This window comes from Peromyscus maniculatus, chromosome 11 (assembly GCF_049852395.1).
Source record: "Peromyscus maniculatus bairdii isolate BWxNUB_F1_BW_parent chromosome 11, HU_Pman_BW_mat_3.1, whole genome shotgun sequence".
In the NCBI taxonomy this organism is placed as follows: domain Eukaryota; kingdom Metazoa; phylum Chordata; class Mammalia; order Rodentia; family Cricetidae; genus Peromyscus; species Peromyscus maniculatus.
The window spans coordinates 41,906,589-41,921,354 of NC_134862.1; the positions used below are offsets into that span (position 1 = coordinate 41,906,589).

The 14,766-nt window shown below is 54.3% G+C and overlaps 1 protein-coding gene across 12 annotated transcripts in view; it reads right to left on the reverse strand.

The window, feature by feature from the left end:
• Positions 1–3,074: 3,074 nt before the first annotated feature.
• The window catches only part of Tmcc2 (transmembrane and coiled-coil domain family 2), a 38,684-nt gene continuing 26,992 nt past the window's right edge, over positions 3,075–14,766 (reverse strand). For 11 of the 12 annotated variants that reach the window (XM_042258127.2, XM_006988809.4, XM_042258128.2 and 8 more), the window contains 3 exons: positions 7,457–8,397; positions 5,532–5,667; positions 3,075–4,591 (listed from right to left, as the gene is read on the reverse strand). In XM_042258127.2, the coding sequence (XP_042114061.1) occupies positions 4,280–4,591; positions 5,532–5,667; positions 7,457–8,397 (1,389 nt within the window). In that variant the 3' untranslated portion in view covers positions 3,075–4,279. Of the gene's footprint in view, positions 4,592–5,531; positions 5,668–7,456; positions 8,398–14,539; positions 14,669–14,766 lie in introns of those variants that run through there. The other variant, XM_016007261.3, reaches the window with a different exon arrangement.

Consider the following 14,766-nt stretch of genomic DNA (forward strand, 5'->3'; position numbering starts at 1 on the left):
GCACTGTGTCAGGGCTGGGCTGCCAGCGTGGGAGCACTCTCCTGGAGGCTCTGGGTAGAGGAGGCAGAGCTGCTGTCCCCACCCAGACTGCCCTTCTGGCTAACTGGGTGACTCAGGACTTACCAACCCGTCTGGATATGCTGTGGCAAGCCCCGGCCTCCTCTCCTCCCTTGACACCACCTCAGCAGGCCCTGGTGGGGCCCACTGCCTCCTCCTCCCATGTTTATCTGCAGGTTGGTTATAAGTCTTCAAGACACTTGGCTCTGGCCACTTCTTAAGCTCTGCCCAGCCCTGACGGCAGATCAGAGTCCCAGATGCCTGCGAAGCCTCCTGAAAATAGCTCCCTAGGGGTCCTTTGGGGGTACTGGGGGATGCTTGACATCTTTGTGTCTTGCCAAATCTTACAAGGTGGGCAGTGCGGGCATCACTTCCACACTTAAAGTGGGGACACGTGAAGGTAGGGCTTGATAGTCCTAGTCCATACGCAGCCATCTTGACATCACTTCCCACCCTCTTTCCTAGATGCCACACCTGGTGGAAGAGGGAGGGCCCCACAGTGATAGATATATTTCTCCGATGGTGGCTCAGGACAGGTGGGCCTCATCTCATCCTCTGCTGAGCTGAGCCCTGGGCACTGGGCCTGCTTTGCTGATGAGACCGAGGGGGAAATTGAGGCAAATGAACAGGCTCTTAGTCCAGAGGAAAAGGATCAGGGCCTCTCCTGGGGCTTCGGGTCAGAGGCCTTGCCTCTGTCACCCTGAGTGTTTCCACAGAGCCCACCTCAGCTTCTCCAAGCAGCTCTGGACCTTACCACCCAGTGTCAGTGTTCAGGTGAAGTGGTCGCTCTTAGGATTATTTTCCTAAATTCCAGGTACTGTGCCGTTAAGTTTAGGCATGTGATGTCATGTGATGTCTCCTGTTGCCAGACCTGTGCATCAGAGACTCCATTCTTTTTGTTTTGATTTGGTGTTTTGAGACCGTTTCTCTGTATAACAGCTCTGGTTGTCCTGGAACTCGCTCCGTACAACAGGCTGGCCTCGAACTCAGAGACCCTCCTGCCTCTGCTCCTCCATCCCCATCCCCACCCCCACCCCCAGGGCTGGGATTAAAGGTGTCGCCCAGCTGGAGACTCCATTCTTATTGATGGGGAGGGAGCTGGTATGAGGGCAGCAGGAACAGGTCTAAGGCAAGTGGCTGGGTCTGGGTTTAAGCCCAGATCTGGGATTCACTCCAGGGCCTGCCACTGCAGGGGGAGGCCAGCCGGCTCCAAAGATCTGGCCGAAGTTCTCCTTCTGCTCTCGGCTGCGGCCTCGGGGGCTCCTCCCTTCTCTCACTGCACGGACGAATCAGCAGCACCCTGCACCGGTTCTGTGCCGTCTGCTGCCTTTGGGTTTGCCAAGCTTGCACTTGATCCACGAGGAGGATGCCGAGCGGGCCGGCTCCGCAGGATCCAAAGCACACCTGCTCTGAGCCAGCTGCCGGCCCAGGAGCCAGGAGGCACCGAGTCTTCTCTCTCATCTGCCCCCACCCGAAGGGACCCAGGCCTGCAGTGGGAGCCCACCAGTCTGACTGAGCCCTGGAGCACCCTGGGGGTGGGGCCAATGCTGGTGGGTGCTCAGGGAAGGCCCTGCCTCTAGGTCTTGTTGTCTGAAGGAGGCAGACTGCAAGTGGTAACCCTGACTCAGTGTCTCACTCTCTGGACCTCAGGGGAGAGCAGGCGGCGGCGGCCACTCACCCTCCTTTTCTACAGAGGCGGCACAGACAGACACAAACATGGACGCCTCAAGCTCCGGGATGGCGGAGGGGGGGGGGGGCGGTGTTGCTAGATGCACCATTGTCTTTCTGAGGAGGAAAACCAGCCCATGCTGGCTTCTACAAAGAAGATGTAGCTAGGGGCTTGCCACCTCCCTAGGGCTGTTTGCTTTGCAGCCTCAGAACTGGCCAAGAACGGCCTCGCCTTCCTTCCTCCCCGCCCTTCAGTGTGGGCTGCAGCCGGCAGTGACATTTCAAGCCAATTCGGAGAAGGCATCTGACCTTGGGAGGAATGTAGGAATGTCTGTAGCCAGGAGCAGCCACCCCCTACCTGTGGCCCAGGAATGTGGGCTCTGAGCCACCTGTGGCCCCCAAGAGAGGTGCACACACTTGTGTGGTTGGAAGAGGAAGGGGTGCAAGGTCCAGGGAGGGAAGGGTTGGAAGGCCGTCTGGCAAAACTCCGACATAACACAGAGGGCAAAGTCAGATCGTCAACGCCACCTTCCTTGTGGTGCCAGGACGGTGTCCTCCCCAGGCTTTGGCTCTCCTGGAGCCTGAGGCCACAGACACAGCTGCAATTTTGGTGTGTGGGATTCACAGAACCACATCAACACCAGGGCTCCTTGACACGAACAGTGGCCACATCCATCCTACTTGACCGATGTGGAAACTGAGGTCCAGGGAAGGCACTAGTTATGGGCCAAGACCCAAGGCTCTTGGCTGGTTTTTAATCACAGTTGTGTCGTCCCCCCCCCACCCCCCCCGCCCCCCTTTGTGGCCTCCTCCTTCAAAGGGCCTATTGTAAGTACCCACCAAGTTCCTGCCGGGAAGCGCTTTGGGGCTGCGCGGGCTGGTTGCTCCAACCATGGGGCAGATACTGAGTCCTGGGCCTTCTTGTAAAAGATCACACCACAGCTCCTGGAAAGCAGGTACTCCCTGCCCCAGCCGGACCACAGCGACAAAGCTAAGCTGATCCCAATGGATGGCGGTTTGGACCTGCATCTTGAGAGAGGTTTTGGAGTACGGACTCTGCTGACCCCTTGTGGCCACAACTGGTCATAACTGCTATGGGAGCCTCTCCATTGTCCCTCCTGGAATGTGCTCCAGCAAAACTGGGGCTGGATGGGATGGCAGTCATATCACCTAAGTTGCTCAGGACAAGGCTGGAGGGTGGATGTGCCTCACTCAATGCTGTCTCCTGAAGGATGACAACATCCGGTCGACAGATGAGGCCCAGCCTGTGCTACCCAGAACGCCTGAGTGTGTGTGTGTGGGGGGGGAGAGCCCGAGATTTTCACAGAGACAGCCAACACCAGACAGGATGGTTGGAAAACGTAGAGGAGATTTATTTCTCAGGAAGGTCCACCACAGCTGGCAGGCACTGCTTCATGGGTTCCTCTCTCCTATTCCGAGAAATCCCCACTGTGCTTGGAAGGGCCCGTGGGGAGGCTGGGCTGTGCAGAATTGTACACAACACTCCAGAGCCTTAGGGGGTCAGTCAACAAACATCCTCTTCCCCACAAAGACACACGTATAAAATAAATAGATATCTAGAAAAGAGGCCACGATCCTCCTGCCCATCTGGTGGGGATGCTTGGGAGAGCAGGGTGGGTAGCCACATACCCCTTCTTCCAGCCAGAGACACCAGAGGATACATGGTCTGGAGTGTGATGAGCCAAGAATAAGCCCAGGCTCCAGAGGGAGGATGGGCAGGGCCTCTCCCTGGAGCCTAGCTGGGCAGAAGCAAGGGAAAGGTAGGGACAAATAAATAAGTGAGTCAATAAATAAATAAATAAATAGAACTCAACTTGATCCCAGAGACCTAAGGGTTTGGGCTAGAGGCTCAGGGCCCTTGGGGCCTGTTTTTCAGAAAACAGCACACCCGGTGACAGGCAGAAAGATGAGCAAGGAAAACACAAATCCAAAGCCACGCCTCACCCAGCCTCCAGAAACCAGTCTCACATCAGCTCAGTGGGGAGAGGAGCAGGGGAAGGGTAGACCCAGCTCCCAGTTGGCTGCCCTCTGGTCCTGAGGCTGGGGACCCTCCCCTTCCTGTACTTGGTCAGCACAGCCTCCCACTGGCTATATCCAGGCCATCTCCATGGGAGGAAACTGTGGCTGCCACCCCCAGGATGGGCTCTTCCCTAGGGAAATTGAGACTGGCCTTCTATCCTAGTGGCCTTCCTGACCTAGGACAGCCTCAGGTTGGCCCAGCAAGGTCTCACGTGACTGGAAATAGTTCACACACTGCAGCCCTGGCATCCTCCCCTGCTCCGTTTGGTCATGCTGTCTCCACTCCCTCCAGCCTGGACCCCTTCCCCCATCTCAGCAACCTTCAGGTCAAAAGAGAGATGGCGTCAGACAAGCAGGGCAGAGAAGAGGCCAGGAGCTGCCCGGTGGGCAGTGTGGGCAAGAGGCCAAACAGGACACATGACAAAATCCAAGGGACTCGGGGGGTCCCAGGCCCTCCTGGAGGTGTATGGCCAATGGAAGCCGGAGAGCACAGGGCGAGGGGGAGGGCCGCTGCTCAGCTGGGCAGCAGCAGGTGCTCCAGGAGGTAGGTGAGGGAGTCCCAGTGCTTCCAGAGGAGGAAGAGGATGAGGAGCAGGAGGGCGGTGCTGGTGATCCGGAGGCGTGTCTTCATGAGGGGCGTGATGAAGTTGGCAATGGTGGACACAAACACCAGCAGCACGGCCATGAGCGCCAGGATCACGTTGATGAACTTGCCCAGCAGGGCGCGCGCATTGGCATTCTCCACGCCTTCTAACTGTACCACCTGCTGCTGCTGCTGCTGCAGCTCCAGCTTGGTGACACGCGTCAGGCAGGACTCCACGGCCTCCTGCGAGGGACAGAGCGGGGTGGGTGAGAGATCAGGGAGGGTGAGACTCAGCTCCCATCCTCCTGTTCTCATTCCAGTAGAGGCCTAAGTGTGATCTCCTAGGGTTCGTAAGCTGGCAGCTTGGTTTCTAGTGTGGCAATGTTAGGGTAGCAGAACCTTTAAAGTGTGTGTGTGTGTGTGTGTGTGTGTGTGTGTGTGTGTGTGTGTGTGTGTGTGTAATGTAAAGACTCAGATCCTGTAACAGAAAGTCTGACCCCCAAATCTCTCTGGCTTTCGGCCTCACCATGTGACCCCTCTACCAGTTCCTGCCTTTGGGAGGCTATAACAATGGGGTCCTTACCAGCTCCAAGGAGAGGATGACATCCTCTTTCTTGGGTCTCTAGAGGTGAGAGCTGGGTGAATCTTTTCTCTTTACAAATTATCCAACCTCACACATCTTGCTACAGCAAAGACTAGACCAATATGCCACTGTACCAAGAAGGTGGTAACACACGGCCCTTCTTCAAGGCCAAGAAGGGTACAGGTTGATCAGCTGCAGCTGGGGACAGCACACTTGACTGACGGCTGTCTGAGGAGGATGGGGGGAAATGGGAGTCCTGATCATTGATTCCAGCTCCATAGTGAGGCAGGCGAAGGCTCGGAAATAACAATTATTCATCTGTAAATCTGCCACCAAAGATGTGGCAAACATAAGTGGTCCTTGCCCACTGGCTTGCCTCTGCATAGTGCATACACTTGACCAAGGACTTACCTTGCTCTTATCTCTACCCTGGCAACACTGCCTTCTTCTGCATCCTGTACCGATCCGCCCCCTGGATAAACCTCCGCTCCTCTTGCCCTATGTGATATGTCCACCCCGATACTGTCACCCGCACCCTGTGCCTATGGCTCTATCCACGGATCAGGACCGTCCCCCCAGCACGGCGGTCTGGGACCATACCTGGATGTCTCGGGCCCTCTCGTAGGACTGGTAGGCCACCTTTTCCTCCATGCTGGCTAGCTCCTGCTTCAGGTTGCTCATCTCATTCTGGTGGAGCTCAGTCAGGTCGTTCAGCTGCTCCTCCAGCCTCTCATACCTGGGAGGAAAAGAGGCGGCGACATCACTTCTGACAAACCACTCTTTCGGTAGGTAGTGACTCACAGCCCACCCATGTGTCCAGGCCTGCTCTCCTCTGTGGCAGCCCTGTGCTAAGCACGGACTGGCAGCGCCTCATAGGACCCTTGCCCAGCCTCACCAGACGGTACTGGGTCATAACTAATTATAGTTATGAAATAGCCATGAGAATAATCTTATGGGCCAGGCGGCGGTGGTGGCACACGCCTTTAATCCCAGCACTCGGGAGTATAGATACCCTCTGTATCGATGGGTGGGGAGGATGAGAACCTGTCTGGGATCTCACGGCTCATGACAGGGGCGTTAAGGATTGAGGGACTTGAACCTGACTCTCAGCCCTGGCTAAGATGCTCCCTGGGTAGCAGGGGCCCTGGGGTACAGAGGATGTGGTCCCTGCTCTGAATAGCACCAAGCATCAAAAGGTGACTATAAAGTGAGGGTGGTTAGTTTTTAGGTGGGGTTCCCCTCAGTTTACAAGCCATCGTCTAGAAAGAAGTGCTAAGGAAAAGGTCCCCCGAATCCCAGAGAGGGAGGCAGGGAGGCAGGGGAAGGACCAAACTCCAGCCCATTCTTGACCTCAGGAGCCACCTAGCTCCAACTGTCCATGCTATACATCTAGTCCTGCTTCGCATTTCAATCTTTTTTTTTTTTTTTTTTTAACGGTATTACAATGTAGCTCTGGCTGGCCTAGAACTCACTCTGTAGACCAGGCTGGCCTGACTGCCTCTGCCTCCTGAGTGCGGGGATTAAGGGCACGCACCATCACACCTAGCCAACTCGTTCGCTCTTTATAACCACTCCATAACATCAGGCCAGTGTTTTGCTCACTCCACAGACAGGGACACCAGATGTGGAGTGCTAGCCGCTCCTTGAAGGTGCTATAAGGAGGAGCTGGGGTTTGAACCCAGGTGGCTACCTCCAAAGTTCTTTCTGAACCTGAGTCTCCAGAAGAGTACACATGGCGCTGGCCCTTGTGTTAGTTCTCTCCTTTGTGAGTTAAGCACATAGCACCCTAAAGCAGTGGATCTCAACCTGGGGGTCAAAGGACCCTTTCACAGGGGTTACATATTAGATATCCTTCATAGTCGATGTTTATATTATGATTCATAATAGGAGAAAAATTATAGTTATGAAATAGCCATGAGAATAATCTTATGGGCCAGACGGTGGTGGCGCACGCCTTTAATCCCAGCACTCGGGAGGCAGAGCCAGGTGGATCTCTGTGAGTTTGAGGACAGCCTGGTCTACAGAGCAAGATCCAGGACAGGCAACCAAAACTACACAGAGAACAGAGAAACCCTGTCTTGAAAAAAACCACACCAAAAAAAAAAAAAGAAAAGAAAAAGAAAGAAGGAAAGAGAGAGAGAGAGAGGGAGGGAAAGGAAGAAGAAAGAAAGAAAGAAAGAAAGAAAGAAAGAAAGAAAGAAAGAAAGAAAGAAAGAAAGAAAGAAAGAAAGAAAGAAAGAAGAAAGAAAGGTCATGGTTGGGGGTCACCACAACATGAGGAACTGTATTAAAGGGTGGCAGCATTAGGAAGGTTGAGAACCACTGGTCTAAAGCACCCCAAGACCTGCAGAGCCTTCCTTCCAGAGGTCTGGTGACCCCTCTTCCAGTCTGGAGAAAGCTCCTCAGGGGCTCCCGCTGGCATGGCAGGACCCTTCTGGGTACTTCCCCAGTGGCCTCCAAAGCTCAGGGTAGCTTCCTTACTTCCCCCTGGCCCACCCACTGCGGGGAGGCCAAGAGGTACCGACCTGTAGCGTTCTTCTTGCAGGCACTGGGTCATGTAGGTATAGTCCCTCTGCAGCTGGGTCTTCAAGTCCTCCATGGAGTCCTCCAGGTGTGACTGGCCCTCCTTTATATCCCGCAGCTCCTCCAGCAGGGTGTCCAGGTTCCCAGGGGCACCATAGAGGGTGTTGGATCTAGGGCTCCCCAGCGCCCCTCCCGGACCGGCCCCGGAGTTGCTGCCCGCCCCAGCCGAGCTGGCACTGGCACTGGAGCACTCGTCGTCGCTGCCATACTTGGGGCTGGACACCAACGTGGCGCTGCCACTCAGCGCCCGGGCTGCCTCTTCAGGGGGCCCGTCTTCCATAGGGTCCTTCAGGTGGGCGATGTTGTCGGCACTGCCGAACTTGTTGCGGATGAGGCTGGCGAACTCGCGTGGCTTGGACACCACGGCGGTGTGGGTTGCTTGCGAGAGGCCGGAGAGACTGCCCTTGACGCCCTCCACCACGCCACCCCCGAAGCCACTGATGCCGGCACGCATGTTGGCGCCCACGTCCTTCAGCCCTTGCTGCATGTCGCGCAGCACATCCTTGGGCTGCCGCGAGGGCCCATTCTGCTCTATCTCCTTCAGGCGCCGGCGGTAATGCTCCAGCTTCTTGTGCAGCTGGGCGATGGTCTGGGCCGACTTCTGGTTCTTCTTCTCGAATACCTGCTTGATGCGCGACACCTGCTGCTTGTCCGCATTGTTGGCCAGCTTCAGGTACTCGGCCACGTTATCGTCCCGCGCCTCCTGCTCGATCTTGATCTGCTCCGTGATCTTCAGGATCTTCTGGTGCAGGTGGTCAATGGCAGCTTTAGTCCGCTGGGGGTCGGGCGCTCCATCTGGCACGTCCAAGCTGATGGGGCCATCAGTGTCACCATGGCCAGGGCCAGAGGGGAGGCTCAGGGCCACAAGATCTCCCTTGTCACCCTGGGGAGGAGGCAAACACAAATAAACCATGAGACGTGGGAGGGGGCTCAGCAGGGTTGTCCGTGGAGCCCTGGACACCCTTGGGTGTGGCTTCTCCACCTGGACGATAGATGCAGGATGAAGGAGAACTTCAGGGGAAGAGCCTAAGCTTCTACAGCGGGTCCCCACAGCTGCACGCCAGCATGACCCCTCATAAAGGGCTTTTTTCTCTGAAATGAAGTCCAGGCAGGTCTACTTTGCCTTTGGAACAGGATATTCTAGCAAGTAACTTGGGGACACATACCCCTGAGACCAGAGATGAGCTCAGCTGTCTCTCTGGATTCAGTTTCTCAATTAGGCTCCTACCTTGAGCATCCCTGTAAGGGTGCTGTGGATATTGTTCTATATAAACAAAACACTGATGGCCAGTGACCAGACAGGAAGTATAGGCGGGACAAGGAGAGAGGAGAATTGGGGAAACAGAAAGAAGGGGGGGAGAGATATTACAGCCACCGCCAGGACAAGCAACATGTAAAGACGCCGGTAAGCCACCAGCCACGTGGCAAGGTATAGATTTATAAAAATGGGTTAATTTAAGATATAAGAACAGTTAACAAGAAGCCTGCCACGGCCATACAGTTTATAAGTGATATAAGCATCTGAGTGATTATTTTATACGTGGATTGTGGGACTGTGGGGCTTGGTGGAACCTGGAGAGAAGCCCTCCAGGAACAGAGGGCCTACATGTATGCCTTCTGGCCTCGTACCATGTTTTCACTAACACAGTCGCATGGGTCACTGGCCCTGTTGACACCCCCTCCTAGGCCCGTCTGTTACCTCCCTGCTCTCCGAGGGCACCAGCAATCTCCCCTAATTCACGATGGTGGGAACACTCGCGCTCTCCCACCCTCCTGGAACTGGGGGAAGAGAGTGTACCCACCCACCCTTCTGGGCAGGTCCTTGAAGTCTAAAGAGCCAGAGGTAACTCAGGGGCCCAGAGAGGCCGGGAGTCTGGAAGAGCTGAGAAGGGAGAGAATGAACGAGCAGGAAGGAAGGCGAGGGGCGCTCTCCCCATCACACAGGCAGGCTTCCTGAGTGCAGCAGCGTGGCACAAACTCAGAGAAACGGAGGGGAGGTCTGAGATGGGAGCAGAAGGAAGGGGCAGAGAAGATACTGAATGCAGGATAGATGTGTTGGCAGGCCGGGAGCCCACTAACCCCAGGCTACTGTCCGCAGCGGAGCCCCTGTACCTTATCTCTACACAACAGAAGCAAGGCTGGATCAGATCACTGGGGGGCAGGGGCGAGGTGAACCCCATGTCGTAGAAGGGATTAAATAAAAGAAAGCAGCCTAGTCACACATGCTGGAACCAGAAAGAGCCAGAGCTAACTACAGGCGGAAGTTACAGGAAAACATCACCCATGTCAACAGCGCTGGCCAACTCAGGAGGTGGGGAGGGGGCTCCTTTAGGGGCCTTCAACTCATGGATTCCCTAAGGATGCTAAGAGGACAATCTCCTGGAGAAAGGGCTTTCCTCCTGGCTTTGGGTGTCCCTTTATGACCCCTCCCCTCCTCAGACTCTGGCCTTTCAAATCCAAGCCATGTCCCCTGCCCCCCCAAAGCAATCCATCCCCAGGTCTTTCTCATCTTGTTGGACTTCACTCTCCTGTGGCTGTCACTCCCTGCAGTGACCCCTCTGGCTTCCCTGAGCCTCTGTGCCTCTGCCTGTACAAAGGGTGTAACTATACCTACTCAGTTTCATGCGAGGGTTACATGCATGGTGTCTCATGGGCACATGAGAAATGCCAGATCTGAATCTAGGCAGATTTTTCTCCAGGGGAGTGATGCCCATAATCAAGCTGGGCTACATTTAAGAGATTATCAAAGCATATTTATTCAATATCGATGGGCCTGTACAAAGACGGTTCTCTAAATAACACGTGGCCTTTACTCTCAAAGAACTTGGCCTTAACGCGGATGTCCAACCCCCTTAATGTCCTGGGGCAAAGCATATGCAGGCAATGGGCACTGGTGGTAAAGTGCTGGGCGGTCTGCACGCTGCCATTCACTCTTCGTGAATGGGGCCAGTGGACAGAGCAGATGGGGATGGACGTGGAATGCTGGGAAAGCTGCAATGCCTCCCTTAGGGAGAGACAGTCCGTGGCCTGCCTGCCGGGTTCCTCTCAGGAGGTGTAGCTGTTCCCCTCACCATGTGACATCTGTCTGGTTTACACAGAAAAGTCAGAGTGGAAGCCATGCAGTGCCCAGGGGCTAGACATTTTTTTTTTTTTTTTAAGTTTAGTTTAATTTAGTTTTTTTTTTTTTTTTAGACAGGATTTCTCTGCATAACCCTGGCTGTCCTAGAACTCACCCTGTAAACCAGGCTGTCCTCGAACTCAGAGATCCACCTGCCTCTGCGGTGCTGAGATTAAAGGTGTGTGTCATCACCATCTGGTGAGGCTAGGCATTCTTGAGACCTGAAGGTTGCAGAGCCTTGTGGCTGTCTGTCCGCGCCCCCCCCCCCCCCCCGCCCCATTTCCCTGTCCTCTAGCCCAGACCCCAGCCTGGGCGTCCTGCCTGGAGAACTGTATGTTGACAGGTGGGTATAAAATGTCTGGCTCATGCCGACACATCTGCAGTCACAGACCAGCATCCTCTGTAGACTCACTCTGTAGCCTGCCAGAGAAGTGGCATCATTCATTCCCCTTGGCCCCTAGGGTCTTTTTTCCTCCCCAATTTTCATTCTGATGTCTTCCACAGCAGAATAAGGCAGCACAGTGCACACTGCTCCCATCTGTTGCCATGTGCCATGCGTGGCTCTCCGGGATTTATACTTTCACCCATTCAATCCTGGGCATAACCCAAGAGCCGGGCAGCACTACCATTCCCATTCTACAGAAGAGGAAATCAAGGGCTGGCCCAGGAGTACACTAGTGAGTGAAAGACTAAGATTTGAATCCTAGCTGGTACCTGGCCCCAGGGCCTGACCCTTCCCCCTTGGAGAGCTGGGATGTCCCTGCAGATCCTCAGCTTGAGACATTTTTGCCTCGAGTGGTCTCATGAGGATTTCTGTCACTCTCCCAAGAAGCAGGATTTCTCTTAGTGGTTCCCGTCGACACCTGGCCTCACCCTCAAGCAATGAAGCTGGCATTTCCTATAGTGAGACTGAGGGGTCTCACATCCCACATAAGCGAGGGAAGGAAGGGAATTATGGAGACAGGTGAAATGGCTTAGTATTGGTGAAAGGCACTTACTTGCTGCCAAGCCTGACGCCTCAGTCTCCACACGGGAAGGAGAGAACCGACTCCCCTGAGTGGTCCTCTGCCCTCTGTCCACACTGTGTGTGTGTGTGTGCACACACATGAAAGAATTCAATACATACACTGAGAAAAGACCGACACACACAAAAGAAGAGCTCCACCCAGTCCTATCTTGGCTGAGGGTTTATAAGAAGATGCAGATCCCAGAGGAGTACGAAGAGTGGCCAGATCTCCACACCCATTCTCCCCAAGGAGATGTCATGGCCTGCTTTCTCCAAGTCCTTTTGTGTTGGTGGTGTTTTGAGACAGGGTTTCACTCTGGAGCCTAGGCTGGCTTGGAATCACTATGTAGTCTGGCCTCCACAGTGCAGGGATTAGAGGGATCAGCCACCACCAAGACTCCTTTAAGACCGAGGGGGACAGGGCAAGGGATAGAGAGCCCAGGGTCTGGCGGACAGCCACAGAGACACAAAGAAGGGTTACATTTTAACAAGGAAAGGGATGTTAAAGAAGGAAAAGGTGCGCGTTCTTCAAGAGGTGAGAAAGCACCTGGGTAAGATTTGCCGAGGAAGAAGGGGGCCTGGGCAGAGCTCGGTGGCTCAGTGCTTGCCCAGCATACACAAGGCCTTGGGTTCGAACCCCAGCATACAGGGGTGGGGCTGGAAAGATGCCTCAGTGGTTAGGAACACTTGTTGCTCTTACAAGGGACCTGGTTTGGTTCCCAGCACCTACATGATGGTTCACAGCCATCTGTGACTCTAGTTCTAGGGGATCCAATGTCCTCTTCTGACTTCTGGGTGCACCAGATATGCATGCATACATACACACATGTAGGTAAACACTCACATACATAATAAAATAAAATAAATCTATTAAAAAATAGTGATAGGATACAAGCCTGTGAATGGGCCCCAGTTTGCCGTCTGGTAGCCATTTGGAACCCTGGCTCAGTCAGATATCAGTTGTGTGTCCTCTTATGATCTGAGACTCGCTTTTCTCACCTGGAAGAAGAGAGTGATTCCACTTCCTTCAAGGGGTTCTCAAAGGATAAAATGAAATATTAAGTAAAGAGCATACGGCAGTTCCTTAAAAAATACATACAGATGTCTCTTCAGCAGTGGAAACTGCAGACCCAGGATGTGGACCACTCCTGAATCCGAATTAGTGCATCTCTGATCCTTCATCAGAGAAGCTTCTTTTTGCAGTAGACAGAGATTAATACAGAGACCCACAACTGGTTAACAAGAGACTTTGGGATGCTCAGCTCCACACAGCTCTAAGTGAGACATCTATATTACTCCCCCATCCCCAAAGGCTCAGAGATAATCCTGGGAGAAGGGGCAGAAAGTAAGAGCCAGAGGAGTGGACATCTGCAGGGAAACATTTGCTGGACATGACAGGACCATTGTACACATGAACTGGTCTACAGAGCAAATCCAGGACTGCACAGAGAAACCTTGTTTCAAAAAAACAAGAAAGGAGGAGGAGGAAGAAGAAGAGGAGGAGGGAAGGAAGGAAGGGAGGGAGGGAGGAAGGAAGGAAGGAAGGAAGGAAGGAAGGAAGGAAGGAAGGAAGGAAGGAAGAAGGAAGGAAGGAAGAAAATACCTCAAAGACATGACCACAGGCTAATCTGAGCTAGGCAATTCCTCGATTGAAATTCCCTCTTCCCAGGGGACTCTGGGCTGTCAAATTGACAGCTTAGGCAACCATGACATACCCAAAGGAACTCAAAATGATATTCAAATAGACACTGGTGCAAGTCCACAGTGGCACACTTCACAATAGCCAAAGGGGAGGCACAACTCAGAAACAGCCACTTAAACCAATGAAGGGGCTAGCAAAATGAGACACTCCATATAATGGAAGACTGTCTGGTCATAACAAGGCATGGAATTCTGATAATGCCAGAACATAGATGAAACTAAAAACCGGTTTGCTAAGTAGAGGCTACATGCTGAATGGTCCCACTATGTGAGCTTTCCAGAGTTCCTAAATCTACAGATTAGCGGTTGCTGGGGACCGGGGGGGGGGGGGGGGGGGGGGGGGGGGAGGAATGGAGAGGGAGAACCTAGTGGGTACTGGGACTCCCTGAGGATTATAAAGATGATTCGGAACTAGGGGGAGGTAACCGTTATGCAGCATGAATGTGGGAGGAAGGTCGGGATCCAACCACATCAGAGCAGCCTTGCAGGAGGGTGTCTGGACCTTCTCACTGCCTCGTGTTCAGCAGAGAAGCAGCCCCTGCACAGCGACTCAGCGCCTGCCATCAGCAGGTGGGAACTCCAGGGCCCCAGCCTGGAGCAGGGCCTGGCTACAAAGACTGTTCCACTCTCCAAATGGCGTAGAGCCTCCCACTCAGCTCACACCACCAGCTGCCAGCACCACATCTGGAGCAGAAGCCCCCATGGCACGGTGACCTTACTCCCCCGACTGAGAAAAGCTGGTCACGCTAAAGATACCTGACTTGGGGTGACTCCCCACGGATAGGCTGAGCAGACTTTAAGGGGTGATTGGCAAGGAGGGGAGGGTCATGCGCATGCTAAGCCACTGGGGAGTCTGTGACATGGTCCTACTCAGAGAGCCTACTAGCCAGGGCTGCCTCTCTAGACTGAAGTTGAACACACAGTGACGAGAACGTTCTGGGTAAGGCAGAGCTGCAGTTTTCTGAGTCTCCGGGGCCAGTCTTTCCTGTTTCTGTCTTGGCTTCGGGGAGATCTCCCCACGGTCCATGAATAGCTGGGCACCCTGTCTACTTAACCCTGGTAGTGTGCCACAGACCTGTCTCCCTACCCCTCCTTTTCAGAACACAAACTGCCACTGAATTAGGCACACTACCAAATCACAGGAGCGGCTGGCTCAGGGCTTCCCCAGCCTTGGCTCCCATCACCCTCTGCGGCGCTCACCTCCTTCTGGACCCGAGTCCTTGTGTTAACCTGGCCATGGGACACTTGCCCTCCCCACTGCATGGCAGTCCAGCAGTTGGAATCCTGGCAGTTGGCAGGCAAACGGTAGGAACTCTCAGGACAGAAAGTGCCAGCTGAAGTGATGCTCTCGAAAAGGAGAGAAAGCCGGGTGGTGGCGGCGGCGGCGGCGCACGCCTTTAATCCCAGCACTCGGGAGGCAGAAGCAG